Source organism: Gorilla gorilla, chromosome 2 (genome assembly GCF_029281585.2).
Source record: "Gorilla gorilla gorilla isolate KB3781 chromosome 2, NHGRI_mGorGor1-v2.1_pri, whole genome shotgun sequence".
Classification (NCBI taxonomy): domain Eukaryota; kingdom Metazoa; phylum Chordata; class Mammalia; order Primates; family Hominidae; genus Gorilla; species Gorilla gorilla.
In genome coordinates this window covers 71,834,076-71,861,802 of record NC_086017.1, presented here as the reverse complement: position 1 = coordinate 71,861,802, position 27,727 = coordinate 71,834,076, and the positions used below count along the sequence as shown (strand labels likewise).

The window sequence follows — 27,727 nt, the reverse complement described above, 5'->3', positions numbered from 1 at the left end:
ACCAAAATCTCTACTGGCCTCTTTATTCCTTAAACTTAACAAATACCACCTGCCTCAGGGCTTTTGCATATCCTTATTCTACTAGGAAGCTCCAACTCATCTTTTCCATCTAATAAGTATCCATGTCTCCATTGAAAGCTTCCATCCCCTATCAAAATGTCCCTCTACTTCAGACTATAACACAAACGAAATTGCACATATATTTACATGACCAATGTTTAATTTCTGTGTCACCATTGGAGTGTAAATACCTTGAAGGCAGGAACTGTGACTTTCTGACTTATCTTTGTGTACCAGCACAGGTACAACAGAAGATACTCAAGAAAAATGTGCTGCTAGGCAAGGAACAAAGCTCAGTAACAGGAGGTGAGGGCATCTGAGGATCCAAATTGGGTTCAGTCTCCAAGGCATGGCATTGTAATCTGACTTCAACTTTCTTTTCTAACTTTAACTGAGCTGTAAAGAACACTGGTTATTGAAGAGCTTTCATCTTGTTTTGTTGTTTTGTTTGTACAAGGGCTTTCTTTGTTAACTATTAGACTGGATGTTTTTAAGTGTAGGAACTATAAGACGGAGTCTAGGATTCCAGCCAGGAAAATTCAGAGAGCTTTAATTTCTGGATGCCTACAAAGTTGTCTCAGATGACCTCAAAGAATTCCTGGGAAGCAACAAAACCTACAAAGTTGAGTTTGCTGCCATTTACCCTCAGAGAGCAGATCCAGCTTCTTGTGGGGCATATGTTTAAAATTCAGCCTGCAGAGCCACAGCACAGAGGGAGCTGTTAAAATTCCCAGGGTCGTGACTGCATCTCAAGTAGATACTAAAGAAACCAGGAACAGCAATGCTGTTACACATAAGGCAAGGTACATTTACTCTCTAAAAACCAAAGAGGATGGAATGACTTCCCAAGAAACAAGTCCTCTTTATTCAAATGTATTTTAAATGATGCTACTTACATAAAGAAATGCTTAATTCCACTAAACACACTGCTTTCTCCACTCCAGAATCTCACCACAGTGACACTAGTGACATTTTGGGTCTCGATCATTCCTTTTAGTAGGGGCTGTCCTTTACATTGGAATGTATAGCAGTATCCCTGGCCTCTACCAACTAGAAAGTAATACCATAACACTTCTAACAATGGCAATAACAAGAAATGTCTCCAGACATTACCTAATGTCCCAGGGTGCAGGGGGGGAGATGCTGTTCCCAGCTCAGAACCATAGCTATACTCTACCAATCCTAGTACAATCTTCAACAATGATTCTTCTGTAGCCCTCATACATACTGCATGCAAGACAAATAATTAATGCCCCCAATGCTGATAAATTGCTCCATGATAAATTAAATTTTCTTACTTTCATTCTAGTTTTTAAGAATGAAAACAATGTAGTTATATGGAAAACAATGTAGTTATATGAAAAGCAATAAACCAAGCGTAAGATGCTCAAATAGTATAAAAATCGTAGGGAGAGACGGGTATTAATGAAGAGCTCAAATAAAGCAACTTAACATAAAATATCACAGACACACTTTGGGCAAAAGCAAGCAACTTTCTTGTGCATATTTTAAAGTTAAATTTAATGCAGTTACTTAATCTCTGAAATTCAAGTTCCTCCAAATATACCATTAATATGGTTATCACATTTTTAGAAATCAAGCTGTGAATCAGATGGACTTCAATGAGGAACCCAATTGATATAGGCAGCCTTACCATCTGACATTACTTAAAAGAAAAACATCCAAACAACCTGGTCAAACAATAAGCCTGGGCATGGTGGCTGCCATTTCTAATTAGCTTCTGAATTCAATGGCTCCCTCTGAGAAATGTAAAACTGAAATATTCACCAGAAGTCATAGGTTTCAAAAGAATATTAATCTCTGGCCAGGTACGGTGGCTCACGCCTGTAATCCCAACACTTTGGGAGGCTGAGAAAGGTGGATCATTTGAAGTCAGAAATTCAAGACCAGCCTGGCGAACACGGTGAAACCTCGTCTCTACTAAAAATACAAAAATTAGCCAGGCATGGTGGCACACACCTGTAATCCCAGCTTCCTGGGAAGCTGGGGCAGGAGAATTGCTTGAACCCAGGAGGCGGAGATTGCAGTGAGCTGAGATCATGCGCCACTACATTCCAGCCTGGGCAACAGAGTGAGACTCCATCTCAAAAAAAAAAAAAAAAAAAAAGGATATTAATGTCTTTGATACATTATTCCCAGAATCAAATGTAAAGAGGAAACTGGCCATTTTTGGCATGAGGAAATGTAATTACACAGAGGCAAGGTTCCCAGCTCCTAGCTCTAGAGGTCTTCTTTTCCAAGGTAGCCATCTGATTAAGTTTTTCAGCTTTCAGGACAGGTCTTTTGTCCAAAACAACATTAAATGAAGAAACGGAAACCCAATTCTAAGACAAAGAGGCCTCAGAGCAAGGCTGGCTGGACACAAAGCTACCCCTTCAACTCATATTGCCAAGGGGAACCTGTCACCAAGACCAGAAGGAAAATCCTACACTTAAGAACATAATGTAATTTTGCTTCTAGGAATAAAGTTTTCAAAGTGGAAATAAAGCTAAGACTTCTAAGAAATGATTCATTCCATTTTAAGGGTGGAAGAGAACCAATTAAGTAGAAACCCAACTCATGAAAGATATCGTTATTGTGACTAGGATAGGAAGTCCCACAGATAAGAGGAGTCCTAATGCAGGAAGAATTCTGATACTGAGAATTTGTCAGCTAAACAAGAAAAAACATGAAGCATTTTCTCAGAGTAGTTATCTCTGGTTTCTCCAGGAACAGTGGATAAGAAACAAATATACATGGCCATATAAGCATCTATAGAAAAATAAATATTACTTTCATATTGTGTAGAGATTCTTCACCAGAGCTTCCAGGATACTTAGAGGGTTCAAAAATGGGGCTGAGGAGCTAGGGAGAATGATGAAACCCTATCAGTTACATGTAAATCTATGTGTAGATAGATGCATGTGTCTTCTTTGTGAAGGGGGTCTCAAGAATTCATCAGATTATCAAAGCAGGACAAGACTTAGAAGCTATGAAATTCTAACAGTTGAAAACCTTTCTTGGCCATGTAGCTCCTTTGATTAACATGTTACCAGTGAAAAGTCACTCCATGTTTGAGTACAGCCATCGGCTGGAACTGTTACTGAAACACCAGGGGTTCGGTCTAGGTCCGGTTGCTCGCTGCACAGAAAGCCAATCACTGAGATCACAAGCATTGCCAAGGAAGGCTTTAATCGGGTGCTGCAGTCGAGAGAAGAGATGGGAGCTCAGTCTCAAATCCAGCTCCCCGACTGACTAAAACTAGAGATTTATATACCAAGGAAGAAATGTAACAATGTGTAAGAAAACAAGAACTAAGGAGGGGCAAGGAGGTATTTGGTGCAATGGTCTGGTGAAGTTCAGCCCTTTGATACTTTTTTGAGAGGCCTGAAGGTCCTTTCCTGAGGAAGGAACTCAAATAAAACATACGTGTGGAGTTTTAAGAGCAGAAGGGTCAATTTCTATGTTTATCCAAAGCAACTGTCTATAGGACTATTGCGCAGGTTTCAGAACCACATCCATTTTGTTCTTCCACACACTTCTAAGGCTTACCACATGGGGGACCTACCAAGAAACAAACATGTTCATCACAACAAAAGAATATTCACACAACAATCATGATTAAAGGAAATATATAAGGTTGGCATTGGAAGAGATGTGCTGTCCCTACTCAACATTAATAAAGGAGTTGGAGACATGCTCCCTCCCTCACCCTGGCTCTAAGCAGATACACAGCAGCATCTGACCTAGTGCACCCACACCCTTCTTCTGTCCAGCAGGATGGATCACTGAGAAGACTGACACAGCAGAAGCAAAATGTCACCAACAATCCTAACAAAATTAACAGTGACTCATACCACCACAGCCTCTTTTTCAACAGCCAGTGAGAGCAAAAAAAACTTAAAACTTTGCTATCAAGACAAGGTTCTGAGAGAGACTCCTCTTCATGTTGCCAACTTTTCTATTTTCTTAAGGGTGAAAATGAAGTCAACCCAGTTTCGTACAAAATGTCACCTTTCAAAAATGGGAACAGACAGTGAAAAGAAACCGTGTCAAATGAAACACATGATGAACATCATCAACCAGTAGTGAGTCTACTCAAACCATGATGCCTGTGGCTTCTGTGTTTCTGCAGTTAAACAAAGGTGAGAAACAAGGATGGATACCCACCTGCCATACTATGGATAAAGGGTTTCCAGAGAGAGGAAGTTAGGTACTGTACAGGTGTGATTTGCAAAATGACTGAGGGTAAGGGCATAGCATCTGATTAACATAAAGATCGAAGCACAGCTACACGCTGAGATCTTGACTTTCTCTCACCTCAACAGGAAACCTCCTGCCATTGATGCTGTGTTCAGAGCCCGCGGAGCCATTGCTGTGGCCCCAGTGAAATTCCACCTTCTCAGCTTTGAATCTGCCAGGTAGACCAGCTCCACTGACAAAATAGTCGTCTTTCAGAAGGATGGCGACTGTGTGAGACAAATGAGAAGAGAGGAAAACAAAGTGAGTTTCAAAACCAAATGGAGTTTTTCTGTTACTTCTAATAAAGTTCACCATTACCATGATATGAATTATGTCCTCATGTACCTATGAAAAAATACGTTGAACACACCCGCCTGAATAAATTAGTTCATTCTAGCTGCAGAATGCCCTCAGAGCACCAGTTGGCCCTAAATCATGATACTTTCCAGAGAATGATCTCAGAATTACTTATCCATTTAACAGATTTAAAAAAAAAAATGGAAACAATGACAGAAAAAGTCGCTCTGAATCAGTGTCTCCTAAAACTGCTTGATGGTCAAAATCATCTAGAGAGCAAGATTTTTCTTTTTAAGCACTGATTCATGGCGCTACCCCAAGATTCAAGGTCTGGAACAAGAGAGGAAATATATATGATCATCCAGATGCAATAGGCATGTTTCTTTGGTCAGAAAATGTAGGCAAGATATCAGGAAATAAAAATTTGTGGGTGCTTCCAATATCAAGGCAACAGTAAGCGGGAAGACAGTTGGGAGTCTGTATTTAATAACAGTACCCAGGAGAGTGTAATGCAAAAATCTACTCTTGAAGTCACTCAAATACTGGCAGCTAACTAGTTTTCTTGACTGTTTCTTTTAGTTTCAAGCAAAAAATATTTTCCTTTAACCCATCCAAAGAACACCTGAAAGCATCCGCAACATAGGGTACCTCAATTAAATTCCAACCCTAAATTTCAAAAATATACTGCTCTTTCTTGAAATACAGGAAGGAGAAATAGAGAATAACTTGGATTTACACTGACAAAAAATATTTTTCCAAAAGGAATATAATGTCTAAATGCATAAAAAACAAATTCTATTCAAGAGATATATTCCCTTTTTTTGTTTCTCTAGAAGTGCATTCATTCATTCATTCATTCAATAAATACTTATTGGCTGCTGAACACATGTAAGGTGCCAAACAATATACCGAATGGTTTGTGATCAAAAGCCAAGCTTGTGTAAGCCATGGGAAAGTACTTATCCTCATTGTCTCCTCTTCCTAAAGAGATCCTAGTTAGAGCTTTAGCGAGAAATCCTGCATGAAAATTAGGTCTCCATAAAAGATAGGGACTAGGCTAATGACCCATTTCTAGAATACTGCAATTAGTTTCAGTACTTCTCTATATAAAGGAAGCATTAAAAGCAAGTGAAGGAAACTTCTCATATAAATCCCTTTTTATTGCATTCAAAAGGCAGTTTTTCTCCAACTTCTGAAAAAATATACAAGGAATGCTCAATTAGTAGAACAGCAAATTAAAGGATAAAATGAAGTAAAAGCAAGTGTTTCTTGTGCCAATTAAACATGCTACAGCACTGTGCCACCTTCACTCTGTGTTGGGCATGTTTTAGAACAGGGGTCATAAACTTTTCCTGTAAAGGGCCAGTTGGTAAATATTTTAGGCTTTGCAGGCCAATTGGTATCTACTGTAACTACTCAATCTTGTCTTTATAGCACAGAAGCAGCCAAAGATAATACTTAAATGAATGGGTGAGGCTATGATCCAATAAACCTTTATTTAACCACACTGATATTTAAATTTGACAAAATTTTCAATGTGTCATGAAATATTACCGACTTCTCATTTTCAAATCATTTAAAAATGTAAAAATGAGAAACTTATCATTGTGTGATCCCTAAAATATAATATCTTAGAAGATAATATCTAAAATCTTACATAAAATATATCTATATATACAGATATTATAAAATATCTTCTAAAATATTTTATTATACCAACCACATACCTTTAGTTCTGATGTCAAAACATCTAGACATTAGCTCAGTAGTGTTTCAAACACTGTTGATTCTTCTCAGCCAGTTATAAGTTCCATACATAACATTTTGCATCCAGAGAACGAAGGCAAAATGTTTTGATTGCATCTGTTACAATACACCCAGGGAATCAGCAGCATCTTATAAATATTTGATTTTACCTAAATCATTTATATCTCTGTCAGGGGTCATTTTACTTGTTTTATATGAATAATTAAAAGCATAATTAGGGAACTGTACAATCTGAAACATTAATCTCATTTTTCATTTTACAGTGTTTCTCACCAGAGCACACAGCATGTTACATGTCCACCCACCCCTTCCAAAAATGTCTTATATTTTTGTTTACACACCAAACTGGAATGAGAGAACTTTCCCAGCTAGCACATTTTCTGATGACCAGTGATAACATTGAACTGTTTGAAACAGAATATACCGAAGGTAGTCACTGCAGAGCACAAGATGTCACGAATATGAGCTCAAGACATGTTGGAATTCCATTCTGCCACTTAACAGTGGTGTGACCTCAGGAAGGTTACCCAACTTCTCTGTGCCTCAGTTTCTACCACTGTTCAAATGGTGATAATTACTGCAGTGCCTACCTGGCTGGGCTATTTTGACACCTGGAGAAAAATCACACTGGGAAAGCAGATGATCCAGGGCCAGGAAGCCAGCAAACACATATTCAGTGGTGGTTATTTTCAAACTCATTTCTAGAATCAAGGATGAAGCTCCTGGACAGCACGGAAGACTGGCCACACAGGTGTAACTCTCTGTTTTCAGAGAAAGTTATACTTTAAAGCAACACTTTCTCACACAATAACAAGTGTCATTAGGCAGGGACGATAGGAAGAGCAGGGGTGGCTCAAATACTATTTGGGAGGAGATCTTTTATTTTACTTTTTTTGAGATGGCATCTACCTCTGTCGGTTCTGAAGAGCAGGCAAGTGAGAAGGCTTCTCAAGAAAATGTCCAAAACCTAAAGCAATATGTAAACATTTGCTTGCCAAAAAGGATGTGACACTGGTCTCCTTTTTCTCTGGATGCTTCTCTCTCTGGATGTCTTTTCCCACATGTCTTCCTCTTTTCTGTTGCCTAGGTCTGCACCGTTCTTTCTACATTCTAAGTTCTCTGTAATCTGGCACCGAAGTCTGCCCTGGGTAAGAATATACAGGCAGAAACAGCAATAAGATACCATTTGGAGTCTATCAAATTGGTAAGGACTTTTTTTTTTTTTTTTTTTTTTTTTTTTTGGAGACAGAGTCTCGCTCTGTTGCCCAGGCTGGATGGAGTGCAATGATGTGATCACCGCCCACTGCAACCTCAGCCTCCTGGGTTCAAGTGATTCTCCTGCCTCAGCGCCCTGAGTAGCCATGCTCAAATAATTTTTGTATTTTTAGTAGAGACAGGCTGGTCTCGAACTCCTGACCTCAAGAGATTCACCCACCTTGGCCTCCCAAAGTGCCGAGATTACACAGGTGTGAGTCACTGTGCCCAGCCTGGGCCTTGGGGGGAGATCTTAAGTATTGAGTAGATACTTTTAGTTCACTAAAACAGAATAAAAAAGATACTGCCTTTTCTGAATTATTTCTATCTTTTTGATTATATCAAAGAAAAGAAAATCATAGTTGGGTGCTAATATAACCCACATAGTTCCCTGATACTCATTCATTTCCCACTTTTACTCAAGAATAAGCATAACCCTAAAATTTAATAACATGAGCAAGGTTGATTTATTTTTGTAGATTATGGACATATTTCTAGCAGTAAGTCTCTACCAGTCAAACAGAACTGGTTTTTCCAATAATGGTGTTGATAAAGAGTTTTCTTCTAAAATCAATTCATTTAATCAAAATGAAATAAGTAAATTAGAAGAAAACGGTACTACAAAAATAATAAATACAAATAAAATTTAATCTAAAAATTAAAGCAACAGCAGGAAAAGTTGAATCTGGATAAGGCACAAATTGGAAGGTGCCAAGCTAACAGCTAAAGACAGGAGAACAATGAATGGTGTTACAGACTGAATGTTTTTGTCCCTGGAAACTCACAAATTGAAACCCCAATCCCCCATGTAATGGTATGATGCGTCAGGGCCTTTGGGAGGTGATTAGGCCATGAGGGTGGAACCCTCGTGAATGGGATTAGTGCACTTAAAAAAGAGATCCCCAGGCCAGGCACGGTGGCTTGTGCTTATAACCCCAGAGCTTTGGGAGGCTGAGGGGGGCGGATCACCTGAGGTTAGGAGTTTGAGACCAGCCTGGCCAACATGGTGAAATCCCGTCTCTACTAAAAGTACAAAAGGTTAGCCGGGTGTGGTGGCAGGCACCTGTGATCCCAGCTACTTGGCAGGCTGAGGCAGGAAAATCACTTGAACCCGGGAGGCGGAGGCTGCGGTGACCGAGATAATGCCACTGCACTCCAGCCTAGGTGACAGAATGAGATATCATCAAAAAAAAAAAAGAAAGAAAGAAAGAAAGAAAGAAAGAAAGAAAGAAAGAAAGAAAGAAGCCTCCAGCCAGCTGCCTTCCCTTCTACCATGGAATGTGAGAAGGTATCATCTATGAATCAGAAAGCAGGCCCTCACCAGATAGTGAATCTGCTGGTGCCTTAATCTTGGACCTCCAGCCTCCAGAACTCTGAGAAATGTTTATTGTTTAGGCCACCAGTTTATGTTATTTTGTTACAGCAGCCTGAACTAACTAGGACAGATGGGCTAAGAGCAAAGACAGGAAAGGTCTACGTGGTGAATGTAGTTTCTAGAACTATCCTGACTGTGATTAATGTAGATTGTGATGAAATGAAAGCAGAATGATGGAGACAGTAGAAGAAGCTGGAAGCTTTGAATTCAGGGTTTCTTAACCTAGAGGCCAACAGTCCATAGCCATGGCTACCTATGGGCTCTGGAGGTCTATACCTTCTTGATACAAGAAGTAAATTTCTGAGCATGGGGCACGCGTGGAGCTTAGGAGCTGGACTCTGTAGCCAGTAAGTCCAAACTTGAATCCTAGTTCTGCCACTGTTCACTTACGAGAAAGTTAATGCACTTCTTGGTGCCTTCGTTCCTATTCTGTAAAATTGGAATAAGATAGCAGCTACTTCACAGGTTTGTTAAGGGGTTCACAAGGGCTGATATACGACGAATGCTCACAGCAGCAATTCATACACATCATAGAATAGCACTGGTGTTATGCAACCTTTAGGAAGGTTATTATCCTAGGGAAGGATCCACAGATTTCACCAGATTCTCCCTATGTCTGGGGCTCCCCATGATGTAAAGACGCTCCAGGCTATGCAAAGGGCCAGGGCAAAGCGTGGGTCAGGTCACATCTCAAATAAGGAATTAGTTTTCTCCTGAACTGGAAGGGTTGACCAAGTACCTGGCATTCATAGCATTCTTTGCAGGACATCCCCCAACTGTTTATAAATTAAATTCAACATGTGTGTATAACACAGGCTAAAGCAAATGTTCACACCAAAATCTGAGTAAACAGCAGCAGGTGCTAAAAAGTAAAGAAAAATGGATGAGAGGAAAACTAGCAGCTTACTATCATATCCTCCTACCCTGATGCACCGTTGCCAAGAGTATAAGGTAGAAAAAAAAGCCTACCATTATTGGACCCTAATGATGGGATCCCCAGACCACTTTCCACAATACTTGTGACATCAGAGGGTTGCCCTGGGACTCCTGGTAAAAGGGAAACGCTGTTGTCTGAAAGTCAGAATGCATTGGCTCTAGTTCCAGCCTTCCACTAATTTCCCTGTAGACATTGACATTTATGTTTTTCAAACACTCAACAAATATTTACTGAGTAATCACTGGCAGAAAAAGGTGGGTAAATCAGACACAACTCTTGCCCTTATGGAACTTACGGCCAATGGGAAAGACAGGTCCCAAGAACTAAACAGACAACAGAAGCAAACCTGCGAGTGGGACAAGGGGTAGCACCTGAGCATCGAACCCCAGATGAGAGAAGGGGAGTGTGTCATAGTCTGAGCTGAGAGTTAAAGGAGCTACCCCGGGGAAGTGCCAACAAGATGGGAGAACATCAAGAAAGAATCAATGGCCCTGTGGTAGTGGTAATGAGTAAGAGAAAGCCAAGGTGACAGGTACCCAGAGAGCAGGATGGGACACGAGGACAGAGCATGAGGCACGGACAGTGAGCAGTCTGTGTTTGTCCCAAGAGAAATCGGAAGTCCTTGATATGCTTGAGAGAGAGAACAACAAAGAGGGAGAGACAGATAGGCAAGATCAGATTAGGGAACTAAGTAGATTACTCTGGCTACTCTGTGGAGAAGGCCTCGGAGGAAAGCAATGCTGGTCAGTAGAAATAAGTGAGGAGCTGATAGCAGTAATCCAGTAAAGAGTCACTGGACGTGCTGAGTAAGAGCAACCTCAGATATCCAAGAGATGATAAACTGCAGGATTATCCTGGGTCTCAGTTAACTCACTGCTAAACTGAGTGAGATGAACAAGGTGGATTAGTTAACACTTTTAACCATATAAGACATGAAAGATGGAGGAGTCTAGCAGAGAACGCTGTACCCTTAAACAGAAAGGGTTCTTCAAAAAATGGCCTGTAACATTCAGGGTAATTGGTTAATTAGGCTTCTGTCTACACAAAAACTAGTTCCTACTACTGAACTTGGGGACTGAGGCTGTGGGGATAACAAAGAAAATGGAGCTTAGCAGACAGGAAACACAGCTTGCAGAGTACCTAGCCAAAGAGTGACCCAGTGAAATAGCTCCAAGCTCAATTCCAGGGTTCAGGCAAAGCTGGATAGTATTAGAATGAAAGAACCAAAGAATGTGGGCCTTTGAAACAGGAAAATGTATAAAGTAGAGCAAAAGCACACTTAGCATTCCCCAAATAAAGAATGGATTTTAAAAATTAAACTTACATTTTCTTTCTTTGGGCAACCTTAAGCTAACCAGAGATGCCCCAGGGTACTACAAAGACACTGTTTATATTAGACACGTCCAATATAAACAATGCCAAGGGCCCAGATGTTTCCAAACGTCTGTCTACTTGGCTGATGTTCTGCTCTTAATCAGAAGCTTGGCAGTCTCTTTGTAGGTGAAATGACCTATTCATCAGTGCCATAAACAAAACTCAGAGTAAAAAAGCAACTGTTGATCAAGGAATGATGACTCCACAATGGTCTACCATCATCGTCCCATATTTACACCTATTAAGGATCATTACATTGAGGAGGCTACTGGAAGCGTTATAATTAAAAATAAAAGTAATGATTGGTACCAGGTGAGTATGAAACCCTCCCAAAAATACATTTGGGGAATCATTCATGTATTTCACTTTTCCAGGCCCTCCCCATCCAATATTATCAGGGATAAGAGAGGTTTTATTGAAATAAGAACACATTTAGGTTATTATTGTCAATATCAAAATCTACTCCACAGATACAACAAATAAAAACATTTTTCAAACTTCAGTTCTCTTCTATGGCCAGCTCTAAGGTAGGAAGACAGGAAGAAGGGAGAGAAGGGGGCCAACGCTAGGAGCAGGGAGTGAAAACAGGCAGAATCAGGCAGAGAGACAGAGACATGCCCCAGTGGAGGCAAATGCAAGAAGACACAGGAGGAAATGTGGGAGAGAACGAAACAACAAAAAACGTAAAGGCTCGTGGAGAGATCCGTAGAGAAAGACATATCGAGTCCAACAGAATACAAAGAATAGGCAGAGGTTGCAGTGAGCAGAGATTGCACCACTGCACTCCAACTTGGAGACAGTGTGAGACTCCATCAAAAAAAGAAAAAGAAAAAGAAGGAGGGAGGGAGCGAGGGAGGATAGGAAGGAAGGAAGGAAGGAAGGAAGGAAGGAAGGAAGGAAGGAAGGAAGGAAGGAAGGAAGGCGGGCGGGCGGGCGGGCAGGCAGGCGGAAAGCCTAGACTATCAGAAATATATGAAGACACACACATACACAATACACACACACCCCCATACCCACACACCCACACCCCCCTCACACACACACAAACACACTTTTCCTAGAAACTTCCTAACCAATCTCTTGATTACTAAAGGCATCCGTGTTACACTTGAGCAACCATGCCACTGTTGGATCACATCTTGCATGAGGGCTAGGCACAAAAGTCCATCAGTTTTGGAGGGAAATCAGACATCATGAAGATTGCTATCGAAAACCTTGAATTGAGCCAGGCTCAGTGGCTCATGCCTGTAATCCCAGCACTTTGGGTGGCTGAGGTGGGGCAGACTGCTTGAGGCCGGGAGTTTGAGACCAGCCTGGCCAACATGGAGAAACCCTGTTTCTACTAAAAATACAAAAATGAACTTGGCTTGGTGGCATGCACCTGTAATTCCAGCTACTTGGGAGGCTGGGACATAAGAATCACTTGAACCTAGGAGACGGAGGTTGCAGTGAACCAAGATGGTGACACTGCATTCCAGGCTGGGCAACATAGCAAGACTCTGTCTCAAAAAAAAAAAAAAGAAAAAAGAAAAAAAAAACCTGTAAGGTACCCATCCAAAGTGGCAGCCTGGTGCTGACTCTCAGTAAGGCTCACACATCCTTGTCTCCACTGACCTTGGAAGAGACAAGTGGCTCTTCAGGGCTGCAGAGAGGCAGCAGTCAACAGGGCAAAGAGTATCTTTCAACTCCAGATACTTGCTTGACCTTGGGAAGGAGAAGTTACCCCTGGCCTGTGTCTGAGCAGAGCAGCAGAGCTACATCCTCCTCCAACACTTAGCTTGGGTCACAAGCTCAGTCAGGGAAATAGCATGTGGAAATGACCAAGGTTGTTAAGATTTTATTTTTCTCTTTTTAACAGCTTGCAATTAGTTTGTTCATTATTTAGCTTGCCTCTGTGTGCTCTTAAGTTGCTACTCTACTGAAAACTTCTAAGAGCCAGGTAAAGTAAACTCAATGCAACAGTGTCCTACTACTTGCCTTACTTTTATGGGCTCAGTAACATACTAGAAAATGACTCTTAACTTCCCCATCTATACATAGTTTCCCTCCCGTTGATTCTTGTGTGAATTGAATAACCATATTTTGAATCCACCTATATCAGGCACTATGGCATATGCAGACAAATAGGGAAGAATGTAGGCAAAGAAAAAATATAATAAACCAATACAATGTGAGAAGATGAAAGTAGCATGCCTTGTGGTAAACACATTTACTATTTGTCCTCAGTGTGGGATATAAGAAAAAGTAGTTTAAAAAAATAAAATAAAAACCCTCCCAATAGTTAAAATTCATAGAAGGCCACGTCTTATTAACATACATCAGAAGCACCGTCTAAGTATTAAATTCTGATCATTTTGCTGGAAGCTAATGCTAGGAACAGCAAGATTGTCTTGAAATGTTCTTGATGAATACATTACCTTTTCATTCTACAAAAATGAAAGAAAGGGAAATAACTTTAGATGAAATCAAATGGGAACTGGCACAATAGATAGTTACGGCTCCTCAGGAAGAAATAGAGAGATGCTATCTGTCTTGTGAAGATATTTTAGACAACTTTCGAGAAGTGGGCTAGCTACAACCAAGTTGCTCTATTGATTATGCTGGATAGGATATATAGCACTCTCAGGGGGTTAAGACAGATCTGAACATTTAAGCTGTTTTATGGGAGAGTTACTGTCTGTATGTAATAGGCCACTTTAAATATTAACTTTCTATATTCATATTTTAATATACAAAAGACAGAGTCTATTTTACAGATAAGTGACCTGTAAATTTCCATCAGAAAAAAATAAATACTCCCTCTTGAATTTATTTCCTGAAATATAAAGTTCCACAAAATACTCTAAAATACTTTTAGGTATGCAAGATAGATATAAAATGGATGGCACAAAGACAGACCATGTGGCTTATGATACATGAATTTTTTTAAATTAAACTTTTAATTTTTCTCAGAATAGCAGATTCACATGCAGTTCTAAGAAATAATGCACAGATACCATGAGCCCTTTAACCCATTTCTCTTAATTGTACCATCTTTCAAAACTAGTACAGTGGGCCGGGCACAGAGGCTCACGCGTGTAATCCCAGCACTCTGGGAGGCAGAAGTGGGCGGATCACCTGAGGTTGGGAGTTCGAGACCAGCCTGACCAACATGGGGAAACCCCGTCTCTACTAAAAATATAAAAAATTAGCCGGGTGTGGTGGCGCATGCCTGTAATCCCAGCTACTCGGGAGGCTGAGGCAGGAGAATTGCTTGAACCCGGGAGGTGGAGGTTGCGGTGAGCTGAGATCACACCATTGCACTCCAGCCTGGGCAACAAGATCAAAACTCCATCTCAAAAAAATAAATAAATAAACCAAACAAACAACAACAAAAAAAACTATAGTACAGTGATAGGTGGTTTCTTAAAAAAAAAAAGAATTAGGTTGCCCATCAATATTATTCAATGTGGAAATTATCAACCCCACCCTAATTTAGCCTGCACTAATATGTACTGTTCAGTTGAATTTATATGATCCAGACAAAACAGAGCAAATAAATACTCATTTCTCCAAAATTCTAAAAAATGTATGAACTCATGTGGCATGTTAAGATCTACAGAATAGCCAAGCATGGTGGCTCATGCCTGTAATCCTAGCATTTTGGGAGGCTGAGGCAGGCAGATCACTTGAAGCCAGGAGCTCAAGACCAGCCTGGCCAACGTGGCAAAACTTTGTCTCTACTAAAAATACAAAAATTAGCCGGGCATGGCCGGGCACGGTGGCTCACGCCTGTAATCCCAGCACTTTGGGAGGCTGAGACGGGCAGATCACTTGAAGTCAGGAGTTCCAGAGCAGTCTGGCCAGCGTGGTGAAATCCCGTCTCTACTAAAAATACAAAAATTAGCCAGGGGTGGTGGCGCGCACTCCTGTAGTCCCAGCTACTTGGGTTGCTGAGGTGGGAGAATTGCTTCAACCCGGGAGGCGGAGGTTGCAGTGAGCCGAGATTGCGCCATTGCACTCAGGCCTGGGTGACAAGAGCGAGACTCCACCTCAAAAAAAAAAATTAGCCGGGCATGGAGGTGGCTGTCTGTAATCCCAGTTACTCAGGCCGATGAGGCACGAAAACTGCTTGAACCCGGGAGGCAGAGGTTGCAATGAGCTGAGATCATGCCACTGAACTCCAGCCCGGGCAACAGAGTGAGACCGTCTCAGAAAAAAAGACCTACCAAATGAAGGAAGTTTCTATTAGTGTTAAAACAAAACAATACAAGTTGATTTCTGCACCCAAGTTTCTAAACCACCGTAAGTTAAAACTCTTTCAAGAGATTAAAAAAAAAAATGCAAAAATGCACGTTCTTTGTTTCAAATTGCATATAACTGGTTGTCACTTTTTTAAAACCCTTCCTACAGAATCATCTTAGAGTATTTACGATATATTGGCCTATCTAATATTATGTAGTGAATTTTACAGTAATAAGTTGTATGAGAGTAACAAAGATTTATTTCTGCTTCTCAGAACACTGTGCTTCTGAAATTTCTGAGACTGATGGCTTTGTATTTGGATAGCTTTGCTCTAAAATCAAGTGCATGCACTCAGAGATATGCAACAGGTTGTGGATCACTCTAGGAAGCCAGGAGAGTGACACAGATTGATAATCAGCTTCTGGAAGACCAAGGTCATGAATCAACTTGCATCGAGTGAACCCTACATATGTCTAAAACCTGTCATTGGTGATACGAAGCTGAAAGCTGTCACTGAAACGTGTTATCTTTGCTGAAGGCTGTCAAGCGTTGCAAGTCAAGTAGAAAACCGTATCAGAGAGCCCAGTGATTGTCTTTGACAGCCTTCCAGAATGTGGTGCTGAGGTGGTACTCAGTTCCAATCTGATTGCACCCAGTGTGGCAAAGCTCTCGCCCACTACATTTAGATGGTCTGAAGAGAAATAATCTCATTGCGGTTATCCTAAGAACACCATATTTAAAACATAAAGTAGGGCAACTGATAGGTAAATTCTGAATTGTAACAATAAGCACACAATCTGTGCTGGGGTGGTAGAGAGGTGAGGATGAAAAGGTACGTACAGGCCAGGTGTAGTGGCTCATGCCTGTAATCCCAGCACTTTGGGAGGTCGAGGCGAGGAGATACCTGAGGTCAGGAGTTCGAGACCAGTCAGGCCAACATGGCAAAATTCCGTCTCTACTAAAAACACAAAAACTAGCTGGGGGTGGTGGCACATGCCTGTAATCCCAGCTACTTGGGAGGCTGAGGCAGGAGAATCGCTTGAACCTAGGAGGTGGAGGTTGCAGTGAACCAAGATCATGCCACTGCACTCCAGCCCGGGCAACAGAGTGAGACTCCGTCTCAAAAATAAAAAAAATTACGTACAAATAACATTATTGGATCACCAGTTTTTTCTAAGCAGCTACTCATATAGATGAATCAAGGTACAGGAGAGGGTCACCTGCTATAACACAGGAAGCAGAATTGTTTCTGGGGGCATTATAAAAAAGGCCCAAAGCCAGGAATCACTGCGCTGAGTGGGAAGCAATTCTATGAACATGCCAGGCAAACTCAAAGCAATCAGCTATGAATAATCTCAAACGATGGTTTGGAGAAAGAAAGAAAATGGATCCCTAAAGCTGCCCATTTAGCCAGTTAGGTTATTTAGAAAAAAAAAAAAAAAAAAAAAAGGCAACTTTGTGACCTACAACATGAATAACACCAAAGGGCTAGGAGCTAAGTCATTTTAGCCCAGCATGAGGGCTCTGACAGCCAAGGCTCCTGAAAGGGATTACTAACAGTGGTTCACAGTGACATCCTTGGTTACAAAGGGTTCACTTTAAAAAGAGAAAGAGAAAAAAAAACTTGCTTTAATGGGCCAAAGTTATAAGTAGTTAAGTAATAAGAGTGAAAAATATCTTTAGGCATCAACAGAACCCCAGGTAGCACTAAGCAGAGATGTAATATAACATCCCAGAGCTTATTTTCAGATCGTACAGTGGAGCACAGCAAGGTATTCTCTGGTACTTACAAGGACAATCTATAAACTGATATTTGCACAACAGTAATTGAGAGGGAGGCAGCTCTTCGCATTAGCAATGGTAAAAAGACGATGCTGCATATTCACAAATCCCAAAATGACAAGTGGAACAATTGAATTGCTGGTCTGATACACAAAGGGATGAGACAGTTCATCTATACTCGGAAGTAATAAAAAATATTAATAAAGCAAAATCTCAAGAAAGATAAGAATTCTGTTTCCATTTGCATATTTGGCACAATGTTACCTGATAGAACTTTCTGCAATGAGAGAATGTCCTCTGTCTGGGCTGCCCAATAGGGTAGTCACTAGCCGTATGTGGCTGATAAGCACTTGAAATGTACCTAATACAACTGAGGGACCAAATTTTAATATTATTTAATTTTTAATTAAAACTTAAATGGAAATAGTCACATGTGGCTAGTGGCTACTAGATTGGGTAGCTTTCTGAAAGTCCTTCTACATACCTTACATCTACTAACTCATTTAATCACTACTACCCTAGGTCTAGATGTGTAATACTTTATTATCTATAGTTTATATTTTTTAAAAAAATGAAGCCACAGGGTGATTAGCCACAGAGTGATTTACTGAGTTACATAACTTGTTCTGAAACTAAGGACTGATTTAGGCTCCCTACAGCAATGTGCACTATTTAAGGAGTAAGTCATGGTTAAGGTAAACACCAGAGACATCCAAAAATAGTTCCTGTTGCTCTGTGGACAAATAAAGAAGCCATTGTCTACCTGTTTTCCCTGTGTTTTTCATCCAGGTTTTGTTAGAAGACTCATTGTCGAAGCCATCGAGTTGCAGTTCCTGGTATTCTTCCCCAACACGCGCATACTGGTCTAAAATGTCAATAGGAGACTGGTGATGGCCCCCACAGCTGACACTAGACGTGACCCAGTGCTCAGGACCATAGGCACCTGTTGAAAGAAGACAACACTTCAATCCTCATGGTTCAAGGGTCAGGGATGAAATGAATAAATCTTAGGAAGCGGAGCACTGCATCTCTCAACATGTCCCCAATCCAAAGAGGTGAATGTACTGAAAACTATGAATCAAAGCCATTGGCCTGATGTGACAAGATTTCAGAAAAGATGCTACTTAAGTTAGTTTTGCTTCTTGATTTACAATCAAACATTTGCTAACTTTATCTTTAATCAGGTTAAGAGAGTTGTGTAGAAGGGCTGTTAGGGTTGTCCATATTTCTGACAATTTTTAAATGTTTCCTAAAATAAGCAGAGCATTTATTCACAAAAAAAGCACCTTCATCGAGTTAGCATGTTTTGCTATTGTGGGCAATATCCTAAATACAACTTTCTTCTTAGCCCATCAAAGACTGTAAACATGAAAAAGGGAAAAAAAATTAAAGGCAACAGAAAACTAGATGAGAGGCATTACAAATCATGGAGGCAATAAAGGCAGGTTTTTCCTTTGGCTAACTGTGAAACATTTTTCAGTTTGGCCCTCATTTGTACACTTGAGTGTTAAGACACTCATCTCTCCTTTTCAATCCTTCTCTCTCACAGAAAATGCAGGTATAAAGTTACCTTCAGACTGGACTCTGCACTCACATAAATAAAGAATTTGAGGGGACATATGCCACAGAAATAAATGAAGAAAGCACAACCATAAAGCATAATTCTAATAGGTACCAATCAGGTATAAATACAGAAAACACACTGCATTTGCCTCCCTGTCCTATTTGGAAATGAAATATTATGGGAGCAGTTTCTATTACGTTGACTACAGGCTCTTGGACTTTTCTGCATCCTACTTTTAACCTTGTTGACACAACGAAGCGGGGGTAGCCTGCTGAAACAACTTTTGCTGGAAAGATTAAGATTGAATCCTTTATTGAGAATTAGATAAGAAAAAACTTCACAATTTTTAGCAAGTAAAACACAGGCTTCCCAATGAGAAAGCTTAATGTGTGTATATACATTCATCTACAGAAATACTGGTAGATGGGTGGGGATTTTTGTGCCTCCTGTATACCTAGACTCGTACAATGGAAGACACAAAGAAATCGTTTAGTTTATTAGTAGGTAAGTCTAACTACTAGCCTTGTTAGTTTAGTAATAGATAAACCTCCCTACCACTAAATAAGAGTCCACATGAGTGGCTGCCACCCAATCATTTGCCATGGCTTTCCCCATTCCCCAAAAACTGGTAACAGCTCACAGTAGATATAAACAATGGTACAAGAAAAATGGGACAATCACAGAAAGTATTTTCCATTATGGTAAGGGAGGTTTCATGGCTGCAAGAGCAATGGATATAGCTCCTTAAAAATGATGCATATTTTTGCTATCTGGAAAATACCGCAGCATCACTCTAATGCTTCAGTCATTCTCCCTAATCCTCATCCCAAAGAGTAAGATAAAAACAGACTATCCAAATGAACATGTTCACTGACTGGCAAAGGTCTAGCAACCTTGGGGCACTTTTAAGTCATTTATAAGTGTCACGCTACTATCTGGAAAAAGTTCACATCACCATTTTCTTCACTCACAATTACAACTAAATTGTCATAGGCTTTTTACTCATGTATTTTTTTTACCTCTTTGTCAAATTCCCTATGACTGTGATGAGTCACAAAGGGATAGTATGCATTTGCCATATATTTAGCCAAATTTTATTTTGGCCAAACTTTATTTTCATCTTGCATCTACATATTTGGAGAAAAAAGAAAAAAAAGGAGACGAACGAGACGTAAGAAATGGCTCTAATTATCCTTTCTACAGCTTAAATTTTCTTCCAGATGCCAAAAGAATCCATTGAAAAACCAAATAAAGTGATTGTTGATTTATTAGATGGCTGACCAAAATAGGAATTTTACTTAGCCACAATTGAGTTTGTAAATCCAAATTATGGAATCTAAACGTTTTAATATCATAATATCATATGTGTATGTATGCATGCCTTCTAGAAACTTACAGTACAATAAAATTACACTCAACAGAGAAAAATGATATGGGACACAGTAAAATAAATCCATATACGTATGACTCAAATAATAGATGCAAGCCATCATTTGTAAAAACAGATACCTGATAATTCTCCTCCTACTACTAACAATTTAAAAAATACTCTGCAATGTCAGAAAAGTACTTGCCATTCATATTATTTCTCATAACCTTCCAGACATGGGTAAAATACAATTTATCACTCTATAAAAATATAATCTGGGTTCATACCAGTGGGATTCATTTATTCACTAGTAACAATCTGAAGCTTTAAGCCAACTACATGCTTGCTTTCACACTTCCACCCAATATACATTCAAGTGCAATTTTAATTGAAACTGATCTTCCACTTCAGATTTCAAATTAATTCTTCTTCGGAGTACTTCATGCTTCAGACACCCTTGCCTTGCAAAAACCCCTATGTCATTAGCAGAGGAAATAGAACACTTTTTCCAAGCTTGCAGATATTGATTATCTATTCTCACATCGAAGCACCATTGCCATTCCACACTGTATAAATCTCTTCAGTGTTAAGACACTTTATAAAAGACTGAGAATTATACCATTAATCATTTGCAGTTCCACAAGACTGATAGTATTGAATGCTTTGTTTTTCACAAATTTGAATAAATACTTTTAAGTAAAAGAAAAAAAAAGATACTAAATAAAGACTATGGTTAACTTAAACCTAGTTGGGAAGAGATGAACACTTAACAAGAAGCCTTCCTCTCTCAGACATGATATTACCCATCTAAAATAAGAATAAGAAGTCACTTGCACTTTAGTTTCCTCTTACTGACTCTTTCTTAGAAGTAACAAGACATCTGTATTTTGGCAGCAAGATCCTTCTGAATGGCTCACCAACTCCAACACGTCAATCTAGTACACAAGTCCGTGTTCTCAAAAGGGAAGAGGTAAGGGCGGGGTAGAAAACACAGGGCAGTTTGGGCTGCCAAAAGTAATTTCCTGTTCACCTGATGAAAGTCTTAAAGAAATGAGATTTTGATTGGGACATACTGCCAACCTCTAAGTACTAAGGGAATGTAATAGTGTTTCTCATTCAACATGTGATGACAAATATATTCTTTTTAATGAATTCAATAAACACATCTGAAACCCCTGGCTAAAAGTTTGATCTCAGGGTAAATGTCCCTTTGTGAGAGATACACAGGGGTTCTTGGTTTCCTTTGGACCCCATTATTACTATTGTACAATTTACCATTTATACCTAAATGTCTGTCTTCCCCACTGGTGGTAAACTCTGAGAACTGGTTCCTTCTATATCTTGTACAACTTCATTCCAATGCCTATCACACGGGCTCACATACAGTAAGCCGTTAAAACATATTTTTAGGTACAAATAAATGAATTGAAAGAAGAGAGAACTGAAAGAAGACATTAAAGAGTGGCAGAGTTCCACTCTTTAGTATGATGATTCAATCATATTAAATATGATGATTGTCATATTAAATATGATTGTTCAATATGATCATTGTCATATTTATTTTAGTTTGAGTTTACCCATCTATCTACTGACTTCTTGCTAAGTATTCCTCACTCCCTTGGTCTCCAGAGCCAGGATGTCAACTTCAGGAGTAAATACTCCTTTTCGTTCTTCACTAATATATTAAATTCGTTTGAACTGTGACAAGGTAAAATAAGCTGCAAATATGTGATGTCCATGAAAGAACCCATGTGCAAATTTAACAAGCCCAGCAAAGGTGACTATGGCTTTTTAAAGAAAGGGTGCAGTAGAACTCTTGCTTTTGATGCCTTCTGTGAAGCATCATCATTTTTAAACTGCTCTTATTTTTTCTGTGCTTTAACAGACCTCTGTAATCAAAGAAGGTCAATCAAAGAGGAAATTTAGTCTTAATGATCAATCCATCACTGTTATCAATGTAAATACAGAATTGACACTTGCTCAGTCCTAGACAGTGCTGAGAAATGGGACATAAGGAGCAGGGCTGCCCCAGTTCCCTTGGACAATTTAAGCTGCCTGTGGCTCACAGCCCCTCCTCTGTACAATGAGGTGCCCAGATACCAAAGGGTGGCTGTAAGGATTATATTAGATAATCCATGTGCTTAGAGCATTATCAAACACTAAAAGTTCAATAAGTGCTGCCCACAATAATTACTGCCTTTGTTACTGGCTTGTAAATGTATAGCAGACTGTCAAGAAACTGACTAGGCAATGGATGGAACAGACACGTAGCCCACCCAACGGCTAAGGCAGGTGGGTGCAAGCATTTCATGGTATGCAAAGGGAGAGGAGGGGCCCCACCTCCCCAGGAGAGAACTTATGGTGGGGGTGACACTTGAGTGAAGTCACTTCCTGCAGTGCAGAGAAGTTTACTAGCCTGTGGTCATCTTACTCAGGCATTTCCCATTTGGGCAGAAGCCAAGAGTCAAAAGTAGAGTTCGCCCCTCTGGCAAGAAGAGCTTAATCCCATCTTTGGCTAGATTTAGTGAGTAAGTTCCCAGTGGAGAGGCCTAGCAAACGTCACCTTAGTCAAATGATGAAGGTTAACATCCCCAGTGAGACCACATGGCTACCTTGGACAACTGACAGGAAGTGGTAAGAAGGGCAAATCACCTCCGTGGTATTCCTTCCAAAAATTCACAACCCTAGTATAATCATGGGGAATACATCAGACAAACCCAAATTGGGGAACATTCTATATAATTGACAAACATTCTATATAATTGACAAACACTCCTCAAAAGTGTCAAGGTCATGAGAAAGACTAAAACACTGTCAGAGATCAGAGAAGATTAAGGAGACACAGACAATAAATAGAATGTGGTGCTCTAGATTGAATGGTGGAATCAAAAAGAAAAATTAATGGAAAAACTCATGAGCTCTGAGTAAAGTTTGGTGCTCAGTTAATAGTAAACACACCCATGTTGGGTTCCTAGTAGGTCCTTGTCAAAAGGTCATTCTTTTGTGGCTACTCTGACAATGAAATGAAGAAATTATGGAGGAAACTGCATAGAAGCCAAGTAAAATATAAGTTGTGTTAAATGAGTTAAATTTTACTATCCAGGTTTTACTGGATTTACTGGTATGCACTTAGGCCGTGTCTATGGCATGATAGATGAGGGAGATGCGCACTGATTTATGGGTAATACTGGGATGACTGTCATATTCTTTTTGGATAAACGGAGTCTGCAAACACAAAAGACGAAGGAAAAAAGAGACTATGGTAAAGAAAATAATCAAGTTCATGGGTGATATTATTTAAGCTTATATAAAAACCTTATATAAAGTTGGAGAAATTCAGTTTTTAAAGCTGTCATTAAGAAAAACATCATTAGCTTAATCTATAGCTCATTTCTGCATTAAAATAATCCACTTCTACCTCCTTAGTGTGCCATTCACAAGTCACTGTATTTTTCTCATTTTGAGATGTTACGATTCAGTAGACTAGCATCAGGAAGACATATTTCTACAGTAGGGAGAATAAATCACACAACTGGAGATTAATTCCAACTGGTCTGTTTAAGGCAGATAGAATTCCTCACGTGAAAATAATGGCAAACACTGTAAATCTGGGCTTGAATCTGAGACTTCACTTCATACTCAGTTTCTTTAAGGCAGATTTAGCCCAAAGGACTTGGTCGACACATATAAATTTTAAATCAATGCTAGTTAATTCTGTTCAAACAAATATCATATAAAAATCGGAGAGAAACACCTTAATGTTGCCCTACCATCAGCCCCAGCAATACTACTTGAAAAGTCCAAATAAGGACAAATAAAACTGGTCAACAACAAGAATTTTCTACAATTTAAGCAAACTGTCTCACTTCAGTATAGTTCTCTGTTAATAACTGACCTAAGATAGAAGTTGTATGAGCACAGAAATCATACTTTTGTCTAAAAGCAAGGAATTTCACATACCTATATATGATTCATGTTCCAAACAGTGGTTTCTTTAAATACATAAGAGGTTCTTTGCTGAAAATAAGCATGTACCTTCAATTTATTTTACCACAATAGATCCAAATAATGGTTCCTATTCACTAATGAAAAACCATTAAAAACAATGAATTCCGTCTAAATCTAATTAAAAACAAAACTCATATACATGTTATGTGCTGTTTCTAGTCAAATATGCTTATTAATGCCTCTCTCAATAAACTTGTATTACAAATATTACCTGAATCCAGGCTTATTACTCTGCATTTTGTTGTCTACTTTTAACCAATAGCAACAATCCAAAAATATGCGTATCATTTTTTTACCTATTATAATTAATGCTTTTTATCTGAAATCAAATACACAGGTTTAAATTATTCCATGTTTTAATTAAAATCTTTATGGGATTCTGATTACAATTCTTTTGCATTCTCCAGTACTAATAGCTTAATAACTTCTTGTGCATTTATTGTTTGTGTGTACACGAAAAATGGAAAAAGTCTTAAAAGGCATGAATATTACTGTTTGCCACTATTTTTATTTTATTCATATTCAATTATAAAGCTGCTCAACTTTGTTGATAGAAATATTCTAAATTTTAAGCCAGTTAAGAAAATATAAAGTTACTTTGCAAATAATGAAATACACATTTTTTGGTTTTAAATTTAAGGTGTAAAAACTGCAGTACTCCATTTCATATCAATGGTGTGCTTAAAGAAAACTATCAACAACTAACCATAATATCAGAAGTAATAGCAGACAATAACACCAGAAACAGAAACTACTTTGTTCATTTTTTAATACCATTGTCTGTCTAATTTCCCAGGGTGTCTATTTTAGGACTGGATGTTAAAACTATTTCAGGTAAAATTTCATTCAGTACCAATGCCTAAACTGGAGGTCCCAAACTCTAATCCTGATGGTAAAAGCTTCTGTGGAGCCTGTTTTACTGTTCTGGAAAAGGAGGGTATTAAAAAGAGTAAAGATGGCAATAATGGCTACCTTTTAGTTCTGAAGCACAGACCTCTAGGCTGAGTAAAGGCTCAAAAGGAGTTGACTGATTAGTGATGCCCGCATGGGTGTATAATATGACATTATTAGAGTGCAAACCAGGAATATGCATGCCATCCACACACTGCAAGATTCTGAAGGTCCTTCAAAGACTTAAAAGTCTTTGACCTATGCATGTTTAGGTGTATCTGGGATTTAAAAGTTGTATCTTTCAAGTTGAATCCACCCCACATCCAAACATTCATTAAAAATTTCTACCAATAATTGGGATCATTTATTCACTCCAAACCTAACTAGTCTGACTTAAAGTTGTACCAACTTTATTCCTGCTTCTCATAGATACAACAGGAAACTGGCTTCAACAAGTATCTGAGATACTAACAAAGTTATCACAATTCTTACTAGCTAATGCCAAACATCTTAAGTGTTTATAAAATGGAGATGAGTTGGTTCCAGACCTGAAGTTTTCAACCTTAAAGTTAGGTACACCCTCAAATAGTCAACATTTTGACTAATATGTTCTTTTAGAATCCTGACTTTCCATCGAGACATAATAGAAACAATCATCCAAGGATTAAAAAGGTCACACAACAGAGTACAAAGAGCACTAGGCAAGGTGACTGGCAACTTGAGTTCTAGTTCAAGGATAACAAGTAAGATTTACCTTGCACGTTGGCTCCAAATAACTCACAAATTGTATGACCAGTTATTCATAAAGACAAGATTAATGAGCAATACCTTTCTAGGGGGACAGTCATGTCACATATTTGCTCTTTCCATTTCAGTTTCATCTCTGGAGAATGGACATGAATATGGCAGTGGTGATGTTTTATAAGAATTCAATTTTGTTACATGTAAATTACAGGGTTACATTAGATCACCTCTAAAGCTCCTAAGAGTTCTAAATTCAATCAGAGCACGTCCTGTAATACCTGGAAGAATCAAATAGACACAAAATATTTGTTGATAGTCCAGCCGACCTCCAAACCCCACCAAGTACCTTACTAAAAGTAACCACAAGGATGTGATAAGGGTTTAATAAATGATTTACACCAACAGCATGTCCAACAGTACTTGGCACATACCAAGTACTCACTAAACATGATTATCCATACTTTCCTCTAGGAACACAAATCCAAATACTAATATCTAAATGGCATGACCCTGACCCAGCTTCAGAAACGGCACTTGACTAATATATGGCAATTAGTGGAATCTCATCCTCCTTGACAAGAGATTGAATCAGCAAAGGGTGTTAACCCAGGCCTAAGCCAATTAGTGCCTGGAAGATTTCTCAGTTCAGAGGGTGATATGGTTTGGCTATGTCCCCATCCAAATGTCATCTCAAATTGTAGTTCCCATAATCCCCATGTGTCATGGAAGCGACCAGGTGGAGGAAAGTGAGTCATATGGGCAGTTTCCCCCATCCTGTTCCAGTGATACTGACTGAGTTCTCACGAGATCTGACGGTTTTATAAGGGGTCTCCCCCTGTGCTGCACACTCAATCTCTGTCCTGCCACCCAGTGAAGAGGTGCCTTCTGCCATGATTGTAAGTTCCCCGAGGCCTCCCCAGCCATGTGGAACTATGAGTCAATTGAACCTCTTTTCTTTATAAATTACCCAGTCTCAAGTATTTCTTCATAGCAGCATGAGAACAGACTAATACAGAGGGACTGGTTTAGGTTGGTACTATTCACAAGGCAAGGCCCAAAATTTTGTTCAGAGCCTGTGGGGGAGAAGCGGCCCTCCTCCCTTGAATGTGAATGAAGAAGGAAGGGAGCAGAATGACCTGCAATCAGGAGGGAAGCAACTGAAGGCCAAAGCTGAAAAGTAAAAAGACAGTAACAAGAGAAAGGGAGGAAAATAGAGAGGAAGATCTGATCAAACCATGTCTGAATTTAATCTCTAGACTTTTCAGTTTTAACTGCCTTTGTATTTTAACCCATCTGAGTAGACTTTGTGCTATTTGTAACTAATAAATATAGGACATAATCAAAATGGTGGTTTAAGAAGACCAACATTTAAATTATTCGATGTTTTCACTAAGACGAAAATGTCAAATTATAAAGATAAAAATCAGGAATGCATTCTGGATGGAATATATAAAAATAACACCCCTAAATTCCCTCCTCCTTCTCCCTCTTTCTTCCTATCTCCTTTCCCTATAAGAGAAGGACGAACTTGGCTAAGGTTTTAAAGATCTCATTTGGACAAAAAAAGAAGAAACAAGCTCTGAAGTCCATTGCTGTAAATTTTTACTGTTAACACAGCAGTCATGGGATAAAAATCCATGAAGCACTTAACGGGAACAGCTGCCTCTTGCCGAAGTCTTCTGCCTCAGAGACATGCCACCGCTCAAGTTATCATGTGGGAAAGACTTGCTGAGGTGAGCACGCATTATTCTGAAAAGTCAGAGATGCAACCCAGAGAGCAAAACAAAACTGGCAGTTAAGGTCTGGTTTAAACATGGCCAGGATTTTCTTTCTTTGTAT

At 39.4% G+C, this 27,727-nt stretch overlaps 1 protein-coding gene across 3 annotated transcripts in view; it reads right to left on the bottom strand.

Annotated features, from left to right (window-relative positions):
• The window catches only part of PTPRG (protein tyrosine phosphatase receptor type G), a 730,401-nt gene that overhangs the window by 286,087 nt on the left and 416,587 nt on the right, over positions 1-27,727 (bottom strand). For all 3 annotated transcript variants that reach the window (XM_004034399.5, XM_004034398.5, XM_055383012.2), the window contains exons 3-4: positions 18,076-18,255; positions 4,381-4,529 (exon numbers count right to left, since the gene is read on the bottom strand). In XM_004034399.5, the coding sequence (XP_004034447.3) occupies positions 4,381-4,529; positions 18,076-18,255 (329 nt within the window). The remainder of the gene's footprint in view (positions 1-4,380; positions 4,530-18,075; positions 18,256-27,727) is intronic.